We start from the raw sequence: 25,786 nt of genomic DNA, 5'->3' as shown, positions 1-25,786 counted from the left end.
AATATTTTGTGTTGATGATGGTGGTGATGAAGTGATAATTGTGAAAAGCAAGAAGTGAAAAAGAAGTTGGAATCTAGTGTAGATATTTGTTCTGCAATACTAATATTATACATTTGTATAGTGTTGTACGGTTTTAAACACTTACAGTTATAAATTATCTTACATGGCTGTCATAACAGCCTGAAAACGATAGGGAGTGTATATTATTCTCATTTTATAACTGATAGGGACTGTATGTTATTCTCATTTTATAACTGGGTAAACAGAAAATCTGAGATTAATTATTTTGTTTTAGGCCACCCAGCTAGGGTCAAAAGAGCATAGAAATGTTATACAATAGCATTTAAAATAAGCAATGAGATGAAAAGGTAAAATCTAAAATTTGATAGAGGCTCTTAAAAATAAAGTCAGAAAGTATAAAATCGATAGTGAAGACAAAGGAGAACTTCCAAAGGGAATGGAAGGTAGCAAAATGAAATGAAGGGAAAAATAGTTTCGCATTCATTTTCCAATCAGATTATTCTAGATGTATATTCCCGGATTTGACTATTCAACTTTTAGAACAGATAAAGTAGGAGGTCAGGGCTACCATACAAAAAATTAAAGTGGTTCAGATCAGTAATAAATTCTAATGTGCTGGACTGATATAAAATGTCATAATGAGTGGTCTTTCTTATTTCTTTGAAAAAACCTTTAAATTTCACCTGATACAATTCTAGCTAATGTGCTTCACAGAAATGAATGAGTCACTTATAAATTCACCAATTGCATTTCTGCTTCTACTCTTTGTTTTACATTTTTAAGCAAAAGTGTTAGTAAATGAATGCCATTTTAAATTACATATGTTTTAAAATATCTCAAATTTTACCGTCCAAAGAATAGCTTAAACAAGCACCTTTATATACTGACATCTCTAATATCTCCAATTAAAATAGTATTAGCTTTGAGGATAGAATAGTAAGGAAAACCACAATTCATAAACTTACTAGTTATTATTCTCTGCTGTGGACATCATCCATTGTTTTTTTCTTAAGTGTAGCATATAGACCTAACAATACTCATGTTCAAGTAATATGTGCAGATGCATATGTGTGATAGATACTATTATTTCTTTGCTTTCTTTAATCTTAGGCTGTTCAAAGATTGATAAGGGGCTGCAAACACTTGACTTTGTGAGCTTTATGTATTCAGCCATTACAAATAAGCTGTAGTGATGACAATTAGTGTAGCTGTGAACGGGTATGCTGATCATCTAGTCCAGCTTAACAGTCTCCGAAGTGAAGAGATGAAATATGTTAGTTTAGCCAGAAATGATATGTGTGTGTGTGTGTGTGTGTGTGTGTGTGTGTGTGTGCATGCGTGTGTGAGAATGAGCCCCAGAAAGAGATAACTGAAATGGCTGTAGGATCAAATAATGACACAGACTTGCACATCCCCAGATTCACCAGACAGACCTTACACATTCTAACCTTCCAAGGAATCCTTTAAAGTCTCAAATACAGCCTGTCAGCTTTCAGCAATTAATTAACCATGACAGGATTAGTTCTAAATTTTGCTCCCCCAAGAAGGAAATCATTTTTATTCTGTCTTGACCACAGATTATTAATATAGCTGATGAATTGTCTGTGCCTTATTCAAGTGTAATAAACTCCATTTAAAGGAGACGTGGCTTGATACGATTTAATTTTAGTTAGTATTCAAAGGATAGTATTTCTCAGCAATTGACAGCTTGTTATTAGTCACAGGGTTTAGCTTTCTCCAAATTCATTTGAAAATAGTGCATTGTATATGTTCTTCACTGTTAAAAGCAGGGATTAAAGGGGAAGTCATCCCAAAGTTAGTAAAAACTAGTGTAATGATAATTTAAAAATATATTCCATGAGACACTGAAGTAGTGCTAGATATATTCCAAGATTTTTGTTTGTTTGTTTCGGTAAAATGCTAAAAAGACAGTACGTTGTAGAATATTCGTTGTGGACATTCTTACATTTAGATGTTTTATATTCAGGGACTTGTAAGATGATCTAATTCTTTGGCTTGCTATAAGAGAGCCCTTGCCTATAATTCCTGATATTGGTTATTTGTTTGAAAGTAAAATCTGTTAGCTCTCTGCAGTGCTGAGAATGTATTACCTAGTGCGACTCTGGCTGCAGATGCATCATAGTTGATCCAAAAAGACACCCAGGACAGAATTGTAATCAGTGTAGAAGGCATGTAGGTTTGCAAAATGAAGTAACCAATGTTTCTCTTTAGACGAAAACTTAGTGACAGTCGTGGATATGCTCCTGAGTTGAGAAACAAAAGACAAGTAATCAGACCATTATTTGGTTGGAACCATCTTCTTCCTTTCACAGCACCCCTAGTACATTTTGGGGGAAACAACCTCACCTGTTGTGAACTCCACCTTCTTAGACACCATCTTGTAGTCAACAATTGAAAATTGAGGAAGTTCGATTTTATTAACACCAGTTACTGCCCCTTCTCCTCCATTCCAGTAAAATTCAATGTCATCAGTGGTATAGCCATCTGAAACCAATAAAAACAACATGGTTAAACAAAGTTTATGAAATCATTTTGAATACCATCTGGGAGCTAGAGGAAAAATTCCCAGCACAAAAGTGGTAAGGTGGCATTGCTTTAAACTAGGGTGGTATGCAGGTCTCATGTGGAGTGCTATTTCTGATGGTTTGTTAGTAGCTTCATTGAAAGAATGGGTGCATCTGGCTTTACTGGACTTAAGCTCTGGATCGTTTAGTGATATCTGATGTCATTGCTGCAAATTTATTCTTATTGTATCTACTAATTTGCATTCCTTGGTTAAATTGGGGGATGGCTGAATTCTAGGTACCTGGACATGGCTTTGGCTATGTGCTACTTAACAACAACAATAGCACAACAAGTAATAATAATTGAGCACATATTTGTTAAATGGATAACAGATAGTGTAAAGAGATGAAGTGTAATGAAAGACCAAGTTTATATACAGCCATTACATGATTAAGACATTAAAAACTACATATTTCTTTTAGAAAATTTGGCAAGCTTTTATTAATATCCTTTGATTATAGCTAATATTATTATAGCTAATATGTAGGTGAAAGTCTTAGGACTACATAAATTCTTGATAATGCTTTTATATCTTTATACTTATGAGAGTGAACTTTAGTTAATTTAAGGGGAATGTGTAGGGAACTGCAGATTGTAATAGAAGGGCTTGTCCTCAGGTCTTCAGCATGAAGGCCCTATGCTGATGGCCTAATCTCTTCCTCTTCTCACTCTACTCCCACCTGGCAGTGGTCTAGCTGGGTTATCATTATGTATAAGAGTAACTTGCATAAGAAGAATGTACAGATATATTTTAAAAATCTAAAAATAATTTTAGGCATATTTTAAGACTATATTTTTCTCTAGCAGCTAGAGACAAAGATCTTTCTAAATTCATTTTCTATTTAGGTTCACCTCAAATAAAAAAGCATAAAATCTTTTTTTGCATTAGAATTGCAGGGGCTAGTGTTTCAAAGGTAACCACATAAGCTTTTTGTAGTGGACATCATGCTGACCTACTTTTGATTAAAGCCAGTAATACCTTTTCAAGAGATAAAAAATGATGTATTTGATATTTAGAAGTTGAATGCCAGGTGCCAAAAGGTCACCATCAACTTGTCCTTGCAGAATGTAAGAAATTTTAAGTTATTTTTCCCCACTCCCCTCCCCGCTTTTAAAAAGAAAAACAAAACTGTCTTAACTTTACTGCTTTAAACTGGCTTCCAGATATAATCACCAGTGTCTGAAAGACTAAGACCCTCTTTACTATTGGACTTAGAATAATCTACATGGGACTAATTGGCATATTGGGGACTTTACCAAGTTTGGGTATGATTCTGTAAGACTGATTCTAAATGTCTTCTTGAGAATTTGATAAAAACCTGCCAATAAAATCCATAGAAAAATATACACAGATAGACAGACAGACAGATAGATAGATAGATAGATAGACAGATAGATAGATAGATAGATAGACAGATGGAATTTGATGGCAATTTCAGGAGATCATGGATCCCATTCATGGATTTTAGAATACAAAACTCCTTTCTTAGTTGAAATGGTTAGTGGCAATATGACAGCTTATATTTAACCCAGATTCCTTCCTTTCCAATTCCAATTCAACCGTGAGTTACCTCTCCTAAGCCCAGCAGGAAGTAGTATCTGGGGACTGTGAGTTCTCAGCCCTGTCTGGATCCAGTGGACAATGGCATCATGGGATTTTCTTTCCCCCCCTCAGCCACTAGAGAGAACCTAGGGACTGGTGGCATGGAGTCCTTGGGTGGGGATTAGAACAGTGAGATCAAAGAAGAGATAGCTGGGTGAAGGGGCTGTTGGGCCTACTAAAGAAGGAAGGGTATTACCAGCTGTATGACTGTCTGGAGGAACTTCTGTCATCTCAGTCCTTTAAGGGGATGTGGGAAAGTTAAAAAGGTGGGCTGAGAAATCGCCATACTGTTTTCCATAGATATTGTGCTAATTTACATTCCTACCAACAGAGCATAAACGTTTCCATTTCACAACATTTACTGTTTTTTGACTTTTTTAAAAATACAATTCGATTTAGCAATCCCACTACTGGGTATCTACTCAAAGGAAAAGAAGTCATTATATATAAAAGACTGCATTCGTACATTTATCACAACAAAATTTACAATTGCAAAGATATGGAGCCAACCTAAGTGCCCACCAACTGATGAATGCATAAGAAAAATGTGGCATATATATACACCATGGAGTACTACTCAACCATAATGGCCTGAACCCCGGAGGCGGAGCTTGCAGTGAGCAGAGATCGCGCCATTGCACTCCAGCCTGGGTGACACAGCGAGATTCCGTCTCAAAAAAAAAAAAAAAGAAAAAAAGAGAGAAGAACAAAAGAACAAAATAATGTATCTTGCAGCAACTTGGATGGAGTTGGAGGCCATTATCCTATATGAAGTAACTCAGGAACAGAAAATCAAATATTGCATGTTCTTATTTATAAGTGAGAGCTAAGCTATGGGTAGGCAAAGGCATACACAGTGGTATAAGGAATGTTGGAGACTCAGAAGTGGGGAGGCTGGGAGGAGGGTAAGGGATAAAAAAATCACCTATTAGGTACAATGCACACTATTTGGGTAATGGATACATCAATAACCCAGACTTCACCACTATATAATTCATCCATGTAAGTAAAAACCCCTAAAGCTATTGAAAAAAAAAGAGAGAAGAAAAGGCAATTTGGGTCACTGAGAGAGAGAGAGAGAGAGAGAGAGAGAGAGAGAGAGAGAAGAGAGAGAGAGAGACTACCTCCTGGTGCATCAACAGGCTGGAGCTCACTATGCTTTCCATCTACAACTTTGTTCCTTTTAAGGTGACCTGGCAGCTGGGCCCAAACCCCAAAGAATATGTAAGAAAAAATAACAATGCATATAAGGAACCCAGTAGCCCTAGAGAAGGAAAACAAGTGGAACAACTAGATTTAGGTATCATCTAGTGAAAAGAACTGAGGCGGAAAAGAACTGAGGAGGGAGCAAATAATAGCTTGAACTCTTCATTCCTCACGCTTGGTAAAAATATAGGAACACTTACAGATATCTGATTACAGCATAGGCAACTTTTTACTCTAGAACTCAATGGTTTTTTTTTAAATATATGAAATGTCTTAGATAAATTGAAGAGAAGATGGCCACTGATGAGGCCACAATTTGTGGCTTGGAAGACAATTTTATAGATATTTGGAAAGCATGAAGAAACTATAAAAGCTTTGAAGGACTCATCTAGGAGATCTAATATATGAATAGTGGGCATTCCTGAAAGAAGGGAGTTATATAGACGAGGAGCCATAATAAACAAAAAGAAAATACAAATTCCCCAGAGGTTACTAAATAAATTATTTTGCAGATTGGCAAGCTGAATATACCAGGTCATCCTAATATCATTCCTAAACTCCAAGGGTGTAATAATAGTCTTACAATCTTCCAGACAGAAAGTACAAGGTGTTTTCAACAGAAAAAGTATTGAACTTCTTATACACAATGCTGGAAAGAAAAGATTATGGAATGATATCCACAGAACATCTAGAATATAGGCATAAAGGACAGCAACTATGAGACCCAAAAGTACTACTCCCTGCCAAAATACCACTTCTTTCCAGAGAAGATATATAAAGATTCAGAGGACATATCATCTAGGTACCTGCATGAGGAAACTCTTCTACAGAAGACTCTAATCAAACAGATCAATCAGGACAGATAAGGGAATCCACCTTAGAAACAGAGGAACTGTAAAGAATCATGACTAATCAATTTCATACAAATTAATTTGAAAATGTGGATGAAATGGGTAATTTTCTCAGAAGAAAGCATTTTTTAAAGCCCAAATCAGGAGGCACAGAAAATCAAACCAGCTTGATTTCATCCCTACAAACAGACATTTAAGAACTGATAATTCTATTGCTACTTAAACAGTTCCAAAACATAGGCTAAGAATGAAAATTTCTAAATTATTTTCATAAAGTAAGCAGAACATATTAGCAAACAAAATCCAGCAGTACTTTAAATAATAAAGCATAATCAATATGGTTTATTCTAAGTTTAACATTAGAAAACCTAGTAATATACTTCATCATAATAACAAATCTAAGGAGAATAAAACCCATATGATTATTTACACAGATACTAAAATGGCATTTGATAACTTTCAACACCAGTTCTCTTTTAACAAAGCAAAAAACATTATTCAATAAATATGAGAAAGGGCCAGGTGCCGTGGCTCACGCCTGTAATCCCAGCACTTCGGGAGGCCAAGGTGGGCGGATCACGAGGTCAGGAGATTGAGACCATCCTGGCTAACATGGTGAAACCCCGTCTCTACTAAAAATACAGAAAATTAGCCGGGCACGGTGGCGGGCCCCTGTAGTCCCAGCTACTCAGGAGGCTGAGGCGGGAGAATGGCTTGAACCCGGGAGGCGGAGCTTGCAGTGAGCCGAGCTAGCGCCACTGCACTCCAGCTGCGGTGACAGAGCGAGACTCCGTCTCAAAAAAACAAAACAAACAAACAAAAAAACAAACCAAAAAAACCTCACACAAAGATTTAGCCGGGCGTGGTGGCGGGCGCTTGCAATCCCAGCTACTCGCGAGGCTGAGGCAGGAGAATGGCGTGAACCCGGGAGGCGGAGATTGCGGTAAGCGGAGATGGCGCCACTGCACTCCAGCCTGGGCGACAGTGCGAGACACCATCTCTCTCTGTCTCTCTCTCTCTCTCTCTCTCTCTATATATATATATGAGAAGATATTTCCTTAACATGGGAAGATATATCTTTCCTGGTCCCAAACCAGCATCATGTTTAGTGTGGAAACAGAAAACATTCCCATGAAAGTTAAGGAGAAGATGAGAGTGTCTACTACCATTGTTCATATTTAACATTGTTCTGGAAATACTAAACAAGACATTGGACAACAGAAAGAAAGTTGAGGTACAGAGTTGGAAAGCTGCTGGTTAAACTATCAGGATTTGCAAATTATGCAATTGTATATTCAGTATACCCCAAAGAATTAACTGAAGAGCTATTACAAACAATAAGAATTTGGTAGGGTAATGGGGTATAAAATTACTATACAGAAATTGATAACTTTAATATATAAAACAATAACTTATATAATAGATGAAAAGGACCAATTAAAAACAGAGACAAAATTATCCAGTAATAAATTTGGTCAGAAATATGCAAAACACATACGAAGCAACATTTGAAATAAATTTGAAGGGCACAAAAGAAGCCTTGAACAAATAAAAGGCATAGCATATTTTTGAAAGGAAAACTCAACATCATAAGTTTCACAATTTAATATGATTGCCTCATAATGCCAACAGGATTTTTGTTTTGGGAACTAGACTAGATGAATTGAAAGTTAAAATAAACAAACCCAAGAAAACCCTGAAAAATAGTAGAAACAGGCTGGGTGTGGTGGCTTACGCCTGTAATCCCAGCACTTTGGGAGGCCGAGATGGGTAGATCACTTGGGATCAGGAGTTCGAAACCAGCCTGGCCAACATGGTGAAACCCTGTCTCTACTAAAAATACAAAAAAAATTAGCTGAGCATGGTGGCAGGCACCTGTAATCACAGTTACTCAGGAGGCTGAGGGAGGAGAATTGCTTGAACCTGGGAGGTGGAGGTTGCAGTGAGTCGAGATTTCACCACCGCACTCCAGCCTGGGCAACAGAGCGAGACTCTATCTCGAAAAAAGAAAAAAAAAATAGAAATAAGAAGCAACTAGCCCTACCAGGTAGCAAAACATTATACAACCTCAGTAATTACAACAGTGTGATCCCAGTGCTGGAATTGAAAGAAAGATCAATGGGTAACAATAAAAAATTCAGAACTAGTGCCAAATACATAGGAAAATTTAGAATATGATAAAAGTGGTGCCTCAAATTATTGGGGAAAAGATAGTTTAAGAAATCATGCTGGCTGAGGAATTACTTGAAACAGCAGTTTGGACCCCTATTTCATGTCATAAACTATTGTAAATCTCAAATAAATTGTAGATCTATCTAGAAAATATGACCATGCTTATACCTCAAGAAAACATGGGAGAATTATTTTATACTACTGGCATGGATGAGGCCTTTCTAACTCTAACAAATAATTCATAAGTCATAAAAAATTAACACATTCAGCTACATTAAAAAAGTGTGGCAACAAAAATCTATAAACAGAATCAAAAGTAAATAAGAGACAAAAAATAATGGCAATTCATATTTAAGACAAGGGTTAATGTTCTTAACATATAAAAAACTTCTACAAACAACAAAAAAGAAAAAGACAAAAACCTTAATGAGAATATAGTAAAAGGATATGAACAGAGAGTTCACTGAAAAATAAAAATGCCCAAACTCAATTATAATCAGAGAAACACAAATTAAAATTAAAACTGTATCAAGATACTCCTTTTTGCCTTATAACTTGGAAAAAATCCACAAAGTGATAACATATTTTGCTGAGCACGTGGGGATGCAGCTACTCTCATGTTGCTGATGAGGATGTAATTTGTTATAACCCAAATGGAATGCAGTTTGCTTCAGCTATCGAAAGTATTTATGTATATACCCTTTCACCAAACAACTCCTATTTTAAGAAATCATTGCTAAGGAATTACTGGAAAAAGTAGTTTGGACCACTCTTTCGTGCCATGAACTATTGTAAATCTTAAATAAATTGTATATCTGTCTAGAGAATATAACTATAAAAATTTCTAGAAATTAATCATTAAAGAAATTTCTAGAAATTTCCTTCTAGAAATTTGTGTGAATTGCACAATTGTGAAGAATGTGCATACAGGATTATTCATTAAAATACTGTTGTAATAGCAAAATATTTGAAACAACATAAATGTCCCCTGATATGGTTTGGCTCTGTGTTCCCACCCAAATCTCATCTTGATTTGTACTCCCATAATTGCTTCATGTTGTGGGAGGGACCTGGTGGGAGATAATTGAATAATGGGGGTAGTTTCCCACATACTGTTCTCCTGATAGTGAGTAAGTCTCACGAGATCTGATGGTTTGATAAGGGGAAACCCATTTCCCTTGGTTCTCATTCTCTCTCTCTTCACCTGCTGCCATCCATGTAAGATATGACTTGCTTCTCCTTGCCTTCTGCCATGGTTGTGAGGCTTTCCTGGCCACGTGGAACTGTAAGTCCAGTTAAACATCTGTCTTTTGTAAATTGCCCAGTCTCGGGTTGTCTTTATCAGCAGCGTGAAAACAGACTAATACATCCTCCGACAGAAGAGTGGTTAACTAAATTATAAATTATAGCACATTAATGCACTATTATAAAGCCATAAAGAAGAACAAGGAATTTCTTATATGTAATATTAAAAATCTCAAAAATCCACTTTTAATTAAAAAAATCAAAGTTCAGAACAATAATGTTGCAACATGCTAATATATGAGGAAAAAATCTGGGAAAAACAGAAACATATTTGCATATACTTGTAGGTGTATGAAAAAACTCTGGAGGGACAGATAACAAGGTAATAAAAATTTCTTTTGAGGGGACTAGGAAGATGGATGATAAGTATGAAAGGGAAATTTTCACTCTAAACTTTTAATGTATTTTGAGTTTTGAATCACGTGAGTAAATTAACAATCAAAAAATTAAATTACAAAGAAGGAAATCTTAGCATCCTATGTATTTTCTACATGTGGGCAATGAGATTTCAAATACACACCTCCAGAAGATCTAGAATGGGGTTTATTAAGAAAGAATTTTATGAGCAGGGAGTGATATGGTTTGGCTCTGTGTCTCCACCCAAATCTCATCTCGAATTGTAATCACCACGTGTGGGAGGAGGGGCCTGGTGAGAGGTGATTGGATTATGGGTGTGGATTTTCCCCTTGCTGTTCTCGTGTTAGCGAATGAGTTCGAATGGGATCTGATGGTTTAAAAATGTGTGTGTGGCACTTCCCCCTTTGCTCTCTCTCGCTTTCTTCTGCTGCACCATGGTAAGACGTGCTTGCTACTCCTTCACCTTCTGGCATGATTGTAAGTTTCCTGAGGCCTCCAAGCCTTTGTATAGCCTGTGGAACTATGAGTCAATTAAACCTCTTTTCTTCATAAATTACCTACTCTCAGGTAGTTCTTTATAGCAGTGTGAGAACAAACTAATACAGGGAGGTAGTGGATCACCAGTTGTTTCCCAAATTCTCATTATCCCATGGTTTAGGCTCATCAGGTAGCCTGGGTGCACTGAACCCTGCCTTGCAATGCTGTACATTTCACATTTTTATGGGATTGCAGGGGGTAGCCTTAGGAACTCAGCAGCTGAGACCAGCTTCTGTGTCTGTCTACTTAACTCAGATCTGCTGAATCTGCTCACTTCCAGGGAGGAGGAAATGAGCCGCCAGCACCACCCGGACCTGCCTCTCCTCAGAGACAAAAACATTGCTTTTCTATCAAGTAACACAAAAATTAGATAAGTTAAAGAATTCACCATGCCCATGAGATAAAAACAAACCAATTGGCTTGGAAGAAGAGGAAGTGCTGATGCCAAGCCTGAGAGAAATTTCTCCCATGGACTTTTTTTTTTTTTAATGTGATGAAAAATGCCTCAGCAAAATCCATTCAGGAAGATGGCGTGAAAGGCGAACTTTTTCGTAAAGACAGATGGAATCAAAATAAGTACAGTATAGTTTTTAAAAATCCTTTAAGGAGACAAGGCAATACAGTCCAAATTTAAAGCTGTCTTCTTGTCTGACTTATCTAGGCATGGATTTTAGTAGCATATCTAAATACCCTTGGCTAACCTTTATATGGGGCTGGGGTGGTCTTTCATTCAGTCAGGTTCTCGTTAAGTGCCTCACATTTCACAAATGAATGACTATCCTCTTCTGAGCTAGACTGCACATGGTTTTGCTTTTAGTTAGAAACATAGAATAATTACACTGGGTATTTGTTAAGGAGGGAGTTGTAAACCAGTATCTAGAGACTCTGTGGAGAGAAATACTATTTATAGATCAAAGCCTGAATAGGAACCTTTGCTCTTGTCCCAGTTGAAGTCTGGATTTGCCTATAGCTTTTGACTTCATTATGCCTGTCATTAGTTTGTGATCCTGGGTGGCCCATTTTCAAGTAGGCAGTAAAAACAGGGCTGACAGAACACAGCTTCCATGTTAGCTTTAGAGTCACCCATCAGTGATGCTGGCATGCTTACTTTCCCCTCCTGAGCACTCTAACATGAGGTCTTTGCTGACTCTTCTCTGCCACAGACAACTTCTCTGGATTCAGTCTCTTATCTTTCTAGATATCCATCAGGATCCCTGATGAAGCACAGAACAATACCTAGTTCTTAGGGATGGCATCAAACATACCTAATTCTCTAAACTGGCAAGCAAATCAATGGAAAATATATTTGACATTGCAATACACCTACTTGTAGTGCCCGCTATGCATCAAACACTATCCTAGGCATGAAGGATATGCAGTGGGTTAGGCGTGGCCTTACTTTTCAGGATCTCATGGTCTAATAGCAGTCTAAGCAAACTATTGACCCAAGGGAGTTAAACTTCTCAGAGGATTTGGCCAGATGGGTAGAGCAGGCCTGCCTGGCAGAAGAAGTAACATACAGGATGAATACTGTATACAGGCAATAACATAAAGGTTGGATGATGTCAATGGAATATTGTGATTTACTTCATGAAATTTACTCAATAAGCAACTCAATTTTAGCAAGAAAACTGAACTTTGGCAAAGTTGAATCCATACGAACACCACAAAATCCTCAACAATTTCAGTATGCAAAGAAAAAACTGGGCCAAGAAGAGTAAGGTAATTAGGTAGCCAGGATTGAGTGTAGGGAGAGCTGTAGGTAGACTCCTGTGGCCACTGGTCACAGTCCTTTCTGCTCCTAATTGACTTTTATAAACTCCACTATACACACGCCTCGAAAAAAGCACAGAACCATGTTGAATTTTACCTGGCTTATCTGTCTTTCCCCCACTAGGCTCTGAGCTTCTTGAGGTCAAGGACTGATTCTCACCATTTTTGCTTGCAATCAAAACACTGAAGTAGTAGATTCCAGGCTGAGCCACTAGCAATGACTCCCAGAACCACAGTGCAGATTGGCCTTTCAAAGGGACCGATCGCCACAATCAGAAAGCTGTTAATCAAGTAGCTACAGCAACCACTTTGACTCCAGGATCACAGAAAGCTAAAAACAGAATTCTTGGTTCCAGAGCCATCCATGAGTTATGATCTGCACCAGCAAAACGGATGCTTCAAACATTACCTCTGACATGACTTGACTCCATCTAATCCAGAAAACTAAATTATAGCCACAACCTCAGTTTCAAGAGAATCTGGGAGATGTAGTTAGCTTTCTCAAAGGAGGTTAGCATACATACTAAACTAGCTAGATGGACTTCTGCTGTCTGCAACAGACACTGGATTGACATACTTCTTTCTCTTCTAGGGAAGAAGTATTTGCTCCAGCATTGTGATTACCAGAGCTTATCATTAAAACCTCTGTTGTAACCCATGCCAGTCATTCACTTGATATTTCTATGCTGCATACTCCACTTTCTATGCTCTACTCTGTACTGCTGGGCCTGGGCTTCCTGCCTCTCTGGCTTCATGTTAGATACTTCCCCTAGGAAGAGCTAGCAGAAGATTAGAAGGTGGAAGGGAGAGGCTGGGCGCGGTGGCTCACGCCTGTAATCCCAACACTTTGGGAGGCCAAGGCGGGCAGATCTATGAGGTCAACAGATGAAGACCATCCTGGCCAACATGGCGAAACCATGTCTCTACTAAAAATACAAAAATTAGCTGGGCGTGGTGGCGCACACCTGTAGTCCCAGCTACTCAGGAGGCTGAGGCAGGAGAATCGCTTGAACCCGGGAGTCAGAGGTTGCAGTGAGCCGAGATTGTGCCACTGCACTTCAGCCTGGTGACTGAGCGAGACTCCATCTCAAAAAAAAAAAAAAAAAAAAAGGTGGAAGGGAGAAAGAAGCTTCCTGCTCCTGGCTCTTGCAGCATGGTAGTGCCTCAGTTTCTGGCGACTGCTGCCAGGGCAATTGAAGAAGTCACCTCTCTTTTGGAGATTCCACAAACAACTAGGACAGTGCCTCTCACAGGATCACATCAGATTCAAACTTGTGCTCTACTGCAAGCATGTTAGCAGCCTCTGACATCTGCCCGTTTAGCACTCTTCTCCTTCCCCTTTCTGCGTTTTTTTTTTATTAGCCCTTCCAACCTTTGTAACAAAGTCTCTATTAAATATTAAATTCCCTTTTTGAAAAACCTTGAGTGGTTTCTGCTTCCCAGATAGGATCCTGTCAGTTACGTAGTACTGAACATACCATGCAGAATATTTCAACTGTTTCTATAGCTTTGTGTTTATCTCTACCCTTTGTCTTCTCTATTCCTCATTATATTATAAGCTCTTTGAAGAAAAGGGCCTTCTTTTATTCATTTAAAAAATTCCCAATGCCTAGAACAGATTCTGTCTATAGTAAAGTTTCAATACACATTTTTGAATAAATAAGTTAATATTGTTTGCTGCTTAGAGTTTTGAGTTTATGGTCCCAAACTGGTAATCTGATAGAGGGACCTATTTGGTATATTCTTGAGCCTAATTTACTCCCTGATGAAAGACGCCTTCACAGAGGCCTTACAGGTAAGTCTGGGCACCAAGGAAATGCAAAAATCTGTGTATTAATTTTAGGCTTACTGAGTTAACTAAGTGACAGAAGTGATGGACTACAACCTCAAGCTGGTCTTTGAATTATAAGATCCTAGGTGAGAAACATGTAAGCACCAGTTAGCTGAGAGTCAGTGATAGTTTGCCGCTTGCAGTTGAGGTGGGGAGAAGGGTGAGTCAAAACAGCACCTCACATTATCTCCCACTTCTGAAGAGCAGCAGAGCATGTCAATACTACACAAAATAATAAAGCTGGACTATGACTACTGATCAATGGAGATTTTAATAATATTCAACAATTTATCCAGTCAGTGGTCTGGGTCTTTATTTCCAAGCTCACACGCACTTTGTTTAACTAAAACCCATTAGGCTTAGTGTTCAAGGCAGAGATAATTACAGATGATTTGGGGAAAAAAAAGAAGGCTTACTCCTTTTCTTTCTTTTTTTTTTTTCTTTGAGATGGAGTCTTGCTCTTTTGCCCAGGCTGGAGTGCAGTCGGATGATCCTGGCTCACTGCAACCTCCACCTCCCATGTTCAAGCGATTCTCCTTCCTCAGCCTCCTGAGTAGCTGGGATTACAGGCACGTGCCACCACACCCTGCTAATTTTTGTATCCTTAGTGGAGACAGGGTTTCACCATGGTGGCCAGGCTGGTCTCTAACTCTTGACCTCATGACCCGTCCCCCTCAGCCTCCCAAAGTGCTGTCATTAGAGGCATGAGCCACCGTGCCTGGCCAGCTTACTCCTCTCCAAGTAGAAGCTTGAGTTTTCATGGGAGCAATAATGGCAGTTAGATCCAAAGGACAGAATACTGGCTTTGAAATACACTATTATTTCAAAGGTTACACAAGAACATTTTGCCACAGAGTGAGAACATCAATTTACTCACACCTAAACAACTTATTTTACCAAAGGTTTTCTTTTATGAACTAGTGACTTCACACAGTGTCTCAGAGCTGAACACTTGGATACCAAGGATGTTGTTTCCTAGCAACAATAACTATACAGGAACTCTTGAAATTTCCTTTCAGCCCCTGGGGATTTCTTAGTGGTGAAGAAAGTACAGATAAAATTAAGTTGATGTCAATGGATAAAGATGCATGGAGTTAGTACAATTGTAGAAGTATCTGGGATGTTAGTATTCTTTTGGTACTTGAAACACTCTATTTTGGATGCATTTTCTAATTTGAAAATAAAAATTACTCCCCACTGTGCTTAATAGAGCTAGGGGGATGGTCTAGTCTTGTACATAAATGTGTTTCAGATAATGCAGACATTTAAGCTTCTAATCCATGGGTGGGCAGAAATAAGTTTATGTCCTGTTGTGGAGCAGTTGTAACCCAATCTCAAATTTCATGGTGTGGATCTTGATTGGCTTAGGCCGATCATTAAAATATGGTGAATGGCTCAGGGTTAGGCAACAATCCGGGTCTAAAACAATTATCTCATAGCAGTGCTCTGGCCAAATTAGTTGCTTGGCAATAGGCATGTGATCCAAGTTGATCCAGTCCCAAAGAAACCTAGGACTTTTCTTCAATAGTCGGAGGAAAGGTAAATTTCTTTTTCTCTTTTAGCTGTTTGCAAACATGAATGTTGAGTGGAGAGTACCTGGTCCTTACAGGAGCCAGTATGTTTCCTTCCTGTTTACATCAGTTGCACCTAATTAAAGTATCCTAAATGACACTCAAAATCAGCATTTCAACTATTGTTAGAAAATAACCTACTGAAATAAGCATAGTGGTCTACCACTCCCTAATTCCTCTTACTCTTCCCACATGAGAGGAGACATATTAGGAATTTATCAAGAGCTCTGCTGTTGTAGCAATGTAGATCCTTTACACTATAGAGTTATTGGATATTTGGAATTGTGCATCTTAGCTTCAGATAAGACAGTCAACTTGGTTTAATTTTTCCAGTGGCTCCAGATGTGCATAACAATTATTCAAAAGGCTACTTTGGGTTCCTTTCTCATGGAACTTTGTATCTCCATGACACCCCAAGAAGCAGCAAATAAACTATGGAAGCCAGATTTTTAAAACATTCTCACAGTTAAAGGCAAAATGCAACAACCCATTTAATGTTTGATTCCTGATAACCCACTGTTTGAATGGTCATCCACTGCTTACAGATAGCCATATTACTACTTTCTGAGTCTGCTCAGTAGTTAATTAGGTTTTTAGATAATTGTGAGAAAACATTTTCAATGGTCTACTTTCAAGGCATGTTAAATCTAAGCACTGGCAGCCCGCTTGCAAATGAAACAAACCTCACGGCTCATGCACCTAGAAGGTCACAATAAGAGAACAGAATGCAGAGGAAGGGTCAGCCCATAAAAGGGGAGACAGTTTCATTATTGAGAAATCAAATCTTAAGCAGGGAAGGGGATGGGGATAACCTTATAAGGGGATAATGAAACTTAGGGGATGTCCAGGAAAATTGTAACCCCACAGTACTCAACCAATGAGGAACTGGGGGAGGAACTTTGTGTAAGAGATAAATTACCTGTTGTGACTTCCCCAAGTGTGCCTGCCCACCAAACACCCAATCTTGCAAAGCCATTATTAAAAAGTCTCACTTTCACTGTTCTTCATACCTCTAAGTCCATTCTTTGGGTTTGGATGGGCGAGTGTGTTTCCGATAATAATCATTAGAAAACATGTTCTATCATAAGTAAAAATTCATCTTCTTGGAGAGTATCCACCATGACATCCTTGCCCACCTCTATGTTAATAGAAAACAAACCCAATCCTTTTTTTCTTTTTTTAACATAATAACACCTCCCATCTTTGAGAACACTTTTCATGCTCCCTTTCTTTTATTCTCCAGGCTCTGGTCCTTCCCAGGGTATGCTCAGTCTTAGGAACTTTTTTCTGCTCACAGTTTCTAGTTTGCTTACATGTCCCATGAAGTATGCAGCCCTAAACTTAGGGGTAGTCATGTCTACCTTGTTTCTTTTACCACTTTTTGGGTTATCTGTCTTCTTTCTCTATTGCACAGACCTGTCCCTAAGGTTAATTCTGCCCTTGTTATGGAGCCACTCTTGATTGACATAAGAATTAAGCAGCATCAGATTTGGACGTATCCCCAGATTTGCGATCTTAGAATCCAATCATGTTTTCTGATTTCTTTAGCATCCTCTGGAAAGCCCCATTACTTCCAACCAGATCTAGGACCTAACACACCTAAAGCAAGGTCAGGATACTCAGGCTTCTCCCTACTCCGTTTCGACCCTGGCATTTTCTGTTTGGACAATATGTAAATTCCCAGAGTGACTTTTCTAGAGCCCGGTTTCTTCATATCTGACTGTTTACACTGCCTAGTCTACTAATCCTTGTATACACTAGACCATACCCATTTAAAGGCATTTAGACTCCAGGCATTATATCAAATACATTAAAATGTATTCACATTCCATGTTAAACATAATTTACATATCACTATAAAACATTTAACTGCAGCTTATTTGTTAACATATTATACTAATTTTAATATTGTAATATTCTTTATGTATTTTGGAGCCAATAATCCGTTTAAGACCCTTGAGTAATTTGTAGATGTAGACACTTTGCCTACAATGCGTGTTGGCTATATGGCTGAACCTTTGACACCAATGGGACTCTAGTGCAACGGCCAAGATCTCCTTCTGAGCTTTATTTATTTGGAATATGTCCAACTCCTTCTAAATTTCCCACTGATAGGAATTCTGCTGCCACCATTAGATTTCCTGACCCTGATTGTGGCCCTTCCTGACTTTTAAATTGGCTGTCTACCTGTAATTTCTCAAGATGAAATTGCCTGCCAGGTTGAACTGCATGTGATAGGCATCCATCTGGGCTATTCAGCTGGGGTTAAGCCTCTATACAACCCTGTTCTGACCTCCTCTACCATTTTTCTGGTCCCATGTGGATGAGATCCCCCCATGCCTGCCCAAGTCATGACATTCTTGGAGTGACTGGCTAGCAAAGTCTAGTCACTGGTCTTCCATTAAAGCAGCACAAGTTCAAATTCGCTTTTTCCACAATCAAATGGTTTTTACTTTCTTTTGGACTCACACATAAGAACTAATATTGTTCCCATTTAATTTTATCTAGCCAGTTTGATAATTTTATCTAATTCAATTTGACTTACTATTTTAGCCTATTGAGTTTTTGCTTTTTGAGATGGAGTCTCACTCTGTGGCCCAGGCTGGAGTGCAGTGGCACAATCTTGGCTTATTGCAACCTCTACCTCCCAGGTTCAAGTGATTCTCCTGCCTCAGCCTCCAGAGTAGCTGGGATTACAAGTGCATAACACCATAAAAAAATTAGCGCATCTAATTTTTATATTTTTAGCAGAGATGGGGTTTCTTCATGTTGACCAGGCTGGTTTTGAACTTCTGACCTCAGGTGATCCACCCGTCTTGGCCTCCCAAAGTGGAATTACAGTCATGAGTCACTGTGCCTGGGCTATTTTTGTTTCTGGATGCTGATTTGCTCAACCTCTTAGTTTCATGTTATCTGCAAATTTGAAAAACATGCCTTTTATCATTATTCCCTTGATTGAGACAAATGTGGACTGGCAGAGACAAAGACAGAGCCCTGTAAGATTTCCCTGGTAATATTCCTGTAGGATGAATCAAGTCTTTAATCAGCACTTTGTGGGGTGACACCATCATTTATCCATTTAATATTTGCCTAATTGTTTAGCCTTTCGTCTATATCTCTATATTTATCATATTTTTCTTGATTGATTTTGCAGCCTATCAAATAAGAAAGTAAGGTCTGTTAGACTTGTTTTTAGAAACATCAAGCTGCTTCCATAGATTACTGATTCTCCTTTTACAGAATGTGGGGTTAGTATATTGCCCAGAATACTTCAATTTCATCAGCTTAAGTGTCTGTCGAATTTTTTTTTTCTTACCTTCTTGGACAATGGAATGATGTATTTCATTCTATAAACACAAATAGCCATGTGGTGTACTGATGTCTGTAGGCTCATGATAATATCCTCCCACTCACAAGGTCTGCTTTCCTTTATACATGCTAATGGAGCTATGTTGCATTAATTTATGTAGGTACATATGTTTTAGGTAAATTGCTAGCCAAAGATCACAATGACGGTTACTCAATGGCTCCAATACATAGTGAAGTAAAGGATAATCACACCTGCAAATGCTAAAAATCTTATTGTCTGTATTGATGTGCTTGTTATCAATAAAATCTCAAAACAAACAGCTTGTAGCCTCTACATTTTATTTGTCTTCATAGTCAAAGGGGAGAATATTTTATGTCTCAGAAAAAAATCCTTAGTCATCTATTTCTGTGGCATAATAAATATATATGTGATTTTGTCCCTCATTCCTGACACAGAGCTCTTAAATATCTTGGAATTTCTTGGGTGACAGCAGCATCTCTCATTTTAATGCAGTGATTCTGGTGAGCATCTAGATGGCTTCAGGATGGGGGCTGGTTGTCAAAAAGACCACACCCTGATTAGAAGCCTGAAACTTTCACAGTCCCCACCCCAACCTCCAGAGAGCAGAGAAAAGCTGTAGATTGAGTTAATAATCCATCATGCCTATGTGATGAAACTTCCATAAAACCCACTAATGTTCAAAGACCTTCCGGGCTGGTGAACACATCAAGGTGCTGGGAGGGTGGCATGCCTGGAGAGGGCATGAAAGCTTTGCACCCCCACAACTCCCTGCCATTCTTTGCCCTATGTGTCTCTTTCATCTGGCTGCTCCTGAGTTGTATAAACCAGTAGTAGTAAGTAGACTGTTTTCCTGAGTTCTGTGAGACATTCCAGCAAATTGTCAAACCTAGAGGGAGGTTTGTGGGAGCCCCTTTTTTGAAGCTAAGTAGGACAGAGTTGTGGGTAACCCGGGAACCCAATGCTTGTGAATGGCATCAGAAGTGAATGCAGTCTTCTGGGACCGAGGCATTAAACCTGTGGAGTCTGACGCTAACTCTGGAGTGTTAGAATCAGAATTGAATTGTAAGAGATCCACTTGGTGTCCAGAGAGTAGGAGAATTGGTTGGTGTGAGGCAAACCCAAACATTTGGTGTCAGAAATTTTGTGAGTAAAAGCAGTTCAGAGTTTTCAATTTATTTTAATAATCACAGAGTAGATTTCTCTTAGATACCTGTGGTCAAATCTTTTACAGTCTTGAAATCCTGTTGCATCGTCTATACATGTAATAAACATCTCAATTCTCGGCACCTCCCTTCTTAAAATAATCTCAGGTGAGAGATGAAAATAAATTGTGACTGTTTACTCTTGTTCTTAATTTCCACTGAGATCTGGGTACAACCTTCTCAAAAAGATGAGTTTCACAGTACTGTAACCAAATAAAACATGTACTCCTTGCAAAGTTTGTGAGAAATCTCTTTCAAAATTCAGACAACCTTGACTTATTATTGTTATCATGGAATAGAGAGGATCTTGCTGTTCAACTAGTCTCAGATGAGGTCATGGCATTATTATGATAGGATGTTGCCTCTGCCAGTAATTTCTGCTCTGGTTAAAAAGGAAGATTGAAACCTCTTTCCACTTTGAAACATTTGTTTGGTTGTAGGCAAAGTCTTTCGTGTTAATATTCTCCGGAAAGTGTAATGACAGCATTCACTAGGACAAATGAAAAGGAATTAACCCCATATGCAAAGAAGCTAAACTAGTGTGTCAGTATCATAATGTTTTTAAAGATTGTTTTCAAATTGAGTGTTAAGAATGCCTAATCTATTTGGCATCCTTAACGATGTGCATCATTGCTTTATTTTAAAAAATAAAAAACAAAATCAGGCCTAGTGTAGAAAAGGGAGTCACCTCTGATTTTGACAGGCACTTAGTGTGTCAAATATGCCTTTATTTTCTGAAGTATAAACTACCTTTAAGAATAATAAGATCATGAACAAGTAAAATAGAAACAGAGGCACTTATCTAGCTAACTTAAATGTACTACTACTTTAACCTTACTGCACTAACAGTGTTATTCTTGGCCTGAAACCCCAGATTTGATAGTTTGGATAATAATCTTATTTACCTAATTTAATTTCTAAGACCACCTTATATCCTCAATGTGGGGAACTATTCAGAATATCTCTATGGTATTTTTGGTTTGAAGAGTCATGTGTATCCTGATTTTATTGGTTATGAACCCACCCTTGAGTGGTTACTGAGTTTTGTTTTGTTTTATTTAAATTCACCTTCTTTCCTTTTTTTTTTTTTTTATTTTGGTGTGGGGGTCACTTTTCACTGAGAAATTCTGATGAGAAATAGTGATTTGCCAATAAAGAACATTTTTGGAAAATCCATTAAAATCTAAAAAAAATCCTCAACCTGCCAAAATCAGTGATGGCAAAATGTTTATGGTATGTTGTTAAGAGAAAAATATAATAAAAATGTATGTGTATGTGTACATATAACAAAGATTATATATGGAAAGAGTTAATAGTGGTTATCTATGAATGATAATATTATGGATGATTTTTTCTTTCAAAAATTTTACGTGGTGAATATGTAATCATTTAAAAAATAAAACCCCGATACGTTATTTTTACGTTCTAGAAATTGCCTGTTTGGGAAAAATAAACATCAAAGTTATTTAAATATCCTGTAGAGGGCACTCAAGATCTTCCAGATTCATAGGCAGCGACATGATACTGTGAAGATTTTATTCCTTTAGTTACAGGAGTTTTAGGTTTTCATGATGATTTTAGTTTTGGATCACTGATTCTCACAAGGTTTTATTTTAAAATTCATTTATGTTAAGTGACACTAGAACAATTATGATTAATAGACTTTGTCACATATTCAGATCTTTAGCTAGAAATATATCTGAATATATGCAACTCTAATTGATTACTAAAGTAACTATAAAAAATGACCTGTTTGGTATATTTAATGCTTAAGTTATAATACTTTCACTAACATTTTGAGGAGTATGGTAGCTCATATGCCCGCTATTTTAGCTATGCATATTAATGAACAAAAATCTATGTGCCATAAATGATATGAACCCATTCTTCACATCTCTCAGTTATGATTTTACAACTGGTAGCAATACGATGCATTGAATTAAAAATTACTAATATATCAGATCAGAATTTAATTTTCATTTTTATTAACTTATTTGCCTAGTCCCTGATTTTTTTTTTTAGGTATAATCTATCATTTTAGTCTCACATCCCTTATTCACTCACTCTCAGATGATACTTATTGAGACCTGCTACCCAATTCAATTTTTAAATTGGATGCCTTTCTCATCTGTGGATGCAAAGTTGTGGTCCCTGACTTGAGTTTTCACAGAGGTATTGCACACAACCTCCAATAATCATATTCTACCAAGCTCTTGTGTCTATAGAAAATAGTGGATTTTCTTTCCTAGAAAAATAGCTTTTCTCTGGCAATTCTCAGCTGTCTTCAAATATGGCATGCTTTTTGGATCCTCTCTAGGATCAGGTTGGATAGCCTTAGCAACTAGGAGGCTATGTGCTTTTGAGATTCACAAACTGTTATGCTTTCTTGTATAATTTCTTGGCTTTTGAAATCCATGTGAATGGAATGTTGTAGAGCTGACAGTTCACAGTTGTTTGTATCTATAGCTTATCTGCACTCATTCCCAAGTGCTAGATTGGTGTCACAGAGGTTATTGTAGTAGGCATGTTGGGCACATTAATGTCTGTGTTTTAAAAATTGCATTGTGTCTGGGCATGAAGGAAAAGAACTGATTCGATTATTATTGGTTTTGCTAGAATTGATTTTTTACTCCATGTAATTTGGCAGTTACATTGATGAAATACGTGGCTAGCTGCCAATTTTGTTTATGTTGAAGGCTTTATTTCTGATGTCCGTGAAATAGGAAGTCCTGCAAATATGAACTGGTCTTTAGAGCTGCCTGGGATGGAACAGTTTGGGAATAGCAGTTAGGAAAGGGCAATGCTCTGTACTTATTGCTCAATCTCAGGCTTGGGAAGAAGAGCAGTGATGATACTTTTCACTTTTTCAGATGGAGAAAATGAAAGTACAGAGTTCCATGACCTGATTGGGAAGGCTGAATGCTTCCAAGTTTCTCTCTGTGGAAATGGGGCCAATAATCCGTGCTACCTGACTTACAGGAAAGATAAAAGAGGTTATTTTGCAAAGTGATAGCTACAGAGTGCTTCTTAGAAGCAATCCATCATCAAAACGCTTAGAAGAATGCTTCCAAGTACATAGGCATCACATGTTGTGTCAGTGTGGGTCTATAACAGTGGTTCTCAACCTCAGGTGATTTCACCTGCCAGGGACATTTGGCGATGTCTATTTTTGGTTGTGAAAGGAGTGCTACTGGTACTTAGTAGGTAGAGGCCTGGGATGCTGCTAAACTTCCCACAAAGAATAGTACGGTGGCCTAGAAAAAAGAATTATTCCACCCAACATGTCAATATTTCTGATGTTGGAAAACCCTGGCCTATAGCTATGAGATGCTGTGTTTGGTAGAATGGCTCATGTTAAAACCATTTGTTTTGGTGATGTAACATGTGGTGCATAATTATACCTAGATTCTATTCTATTAGGATAGAAGATTTAAGAAGGGAAGATGCAAAATCGTTTTGTAATTCAGTCACAATAGAATTTCTTCACTATAATCCAAGCACCTTATCCCCACCCCCAGCCTAGACAATAAAAATGTGGTCACACACTACTTGGAGGGAGGAGGATACAGGGGAGATTCGCATCTGACAATCTTTGTAATTTTTTGCAAATTCTTTGCTCTTTGGTTTAGAAACTGTTGGCGAGAAAGTAAGATAGAAACATGTTTACACATACAAACTTCCTAAATAATTCTCTTCACCCATAAGTTCCCCAGCACATACACTAGTTAAAGGCACTTCAGGGCAGGGAAGGGGGGAAACAGAAATAGACAGGAAAGAAAAAGTCAGATGTGAATTTAGGAAGGCCTGTGTCTGTCTCTGCCCCTTCAAGCTGGGTTCTAGGGTAGGAATATGAGGTTAGACAGCCTCTTCCAAGTTCTGAGACATGAGTAGAAGCAAGCCTTGTAGGGAAGGCTGTTCATTCCACTGTTTGGGAGAATGGACGGGATGCTCTGTTAAGCCTGTGGAGTGTCAGAGATAATTTTGTCTGAGTTTATTAAAGTAAGGGAGGCTTTCCGAGGAATCCTGACTGTGAACACGCACGGGGAGAGAACCAGTGTTCCTGAAAGAGATCTGAGTCATCCCATTGGAAGATGCAGCATGGATGGTTCCTGCCAGGGATCAGACAAAGACCAGTTAAGTCTTGAGCACATCACTAGTGCAGAGAGTTGAGTGGGAGCTGAGTTGACACCCACAAAATGCCCAGTCACCAGTGGAGTGAGGACCTGATCCTGCTTGTGCTGAGCCCCAGACAGAAGTTACAGCTGAAGTTAGAGGCTGGCCCAGGACTCAGGAGACTCAGCATGATAGGTGGAAACCCTCTTCCTTAGCTCCCAAGGGTGAGGCTTCTGTAGTCACTTCCGGAGCTTACAATAGACTTCAGGGGTAGGTGTGGCACAACGGGGAGACAGTGCAAAAGGATTAGGGCACATTTCCCTGCTCTCCTGGTGGCAATTACCCCTGTGCTATCTGAGCCCTCTATCAATGCCATGGGAAAGAACAGGAGGAAACATAAACCATCCTGGTGTTACTGTATTTACAATCTGAAGTGTCTGAAAAACTGCTGAATTGAGGAAGTATATGGCCATTATCAGACTGAACCATAGAGTCTAAAATAAAATCATAAAAACCAAATAATGAATTTTCATATATCTTAGTTTGTAGACTTTGAAATTCTTACCCATTTTATTTTTATCTATAGAAAAAATACAGAGATTATGAAGTCCAGTGCCTCATTCCCAATCTTCATTGAATAACTAGTGTGCCTATATAAGCAAAAACCATAATAGAATTCTATCAAGGAGATGTACAGCTAAATTTCCATGAAACAATATAACTAGGGCTTTAAGAGGATGCTGAAGTACTCTTTTTCTTCAAAGAATTTCCATTTTTATCTTTTCAGTTGAATAGATGGATGATCAATTTCCAGAAGTTCATGTTCGTAAAACATGGATTTTTAAATAAAATTGTACTAGAAAAATTCTTTATCATCCACATCCCATAGTGCTAATTAAAGGACTCTGAGCATGAAGATGGGGCTTATCCCTTATCTAGATTGCTTTTGGACTAGCCACTTCTGGCTACTGATTTTCATTTCAAAAGGAAGATGTTGGCTAAGTTTCTTTTCTACAGCTTAGAGCAGTCAGTGCTCCTGGGAATTCTTTGACAAATTTCATATAAATATTTATCACTGAAAGTCCACTGTGTGTCTACTTCTTCCCTGTTGAAGATTGTCTTTTACTAAAGTTATTACTTGGCAGGCAACTGTTTGTTGATACTTGGTTATATGCTCCATAAAATAAACCTTTAATTCTGAGGCAAGTAATATGCATTATAACAAGCAATTCCAGAGAAATTTTTATATTAAGAATATATACAGCAAATTATAATTCTGCTCCGGAATAAAACCTGGAAATAAACACTAGTGATTAAATAACCCCCT

The 25,786-nt window shown here is 38.1% G+C and overlaps 1 protein-coding gene across 1 annotated transcript in view; it reads right to left on the bottom strand.

The window, feature by feature from the left end:
* Positions 1-25,786, bottom strand: part of GABRB1 (gamma-aminobutyric acid type A receptor subunit beta1) — a 394,151-nt gene that overhangs the window by 30,721 nt on the left and 337,644 nt on the right. The window contains exons 6-7 of the mRNA XM_019025638.4: positions 2,389-2,526; positions 2,133-2,285 (exon numbers count right to left, since the gene is read on the bottom strand). Coding sequence (XP_018881183.1) covers positions 2,133-2,285; positions 2,389-2,526 — 291 coding nt within the window. The remainder of the gene's footprint in view (positions 1-2,132; positions 2,286-2,388; positions 2,527-25,786) is intronic.

This window comes from Gorilla gorilla, chromosome 3 (assembly GCF_029281585.2).
Source record: "Gorilla gorilla gorilla isolate KB3781 chromosome 3, NHGRI_mGorGor1-v2.1_pri, whole genome shotgun sequence".
In the NCBI taxonomy this organism is placed as follows: domain Eukaryota; kingdom Metazoa; phylum Chordata; class Mammalia; order Primates; family Hominidae; genus Gorilla; species Gorilla gorilla.
This window is presented reverse-complemented; position numbering and strand designations above follow the sequence as displayed.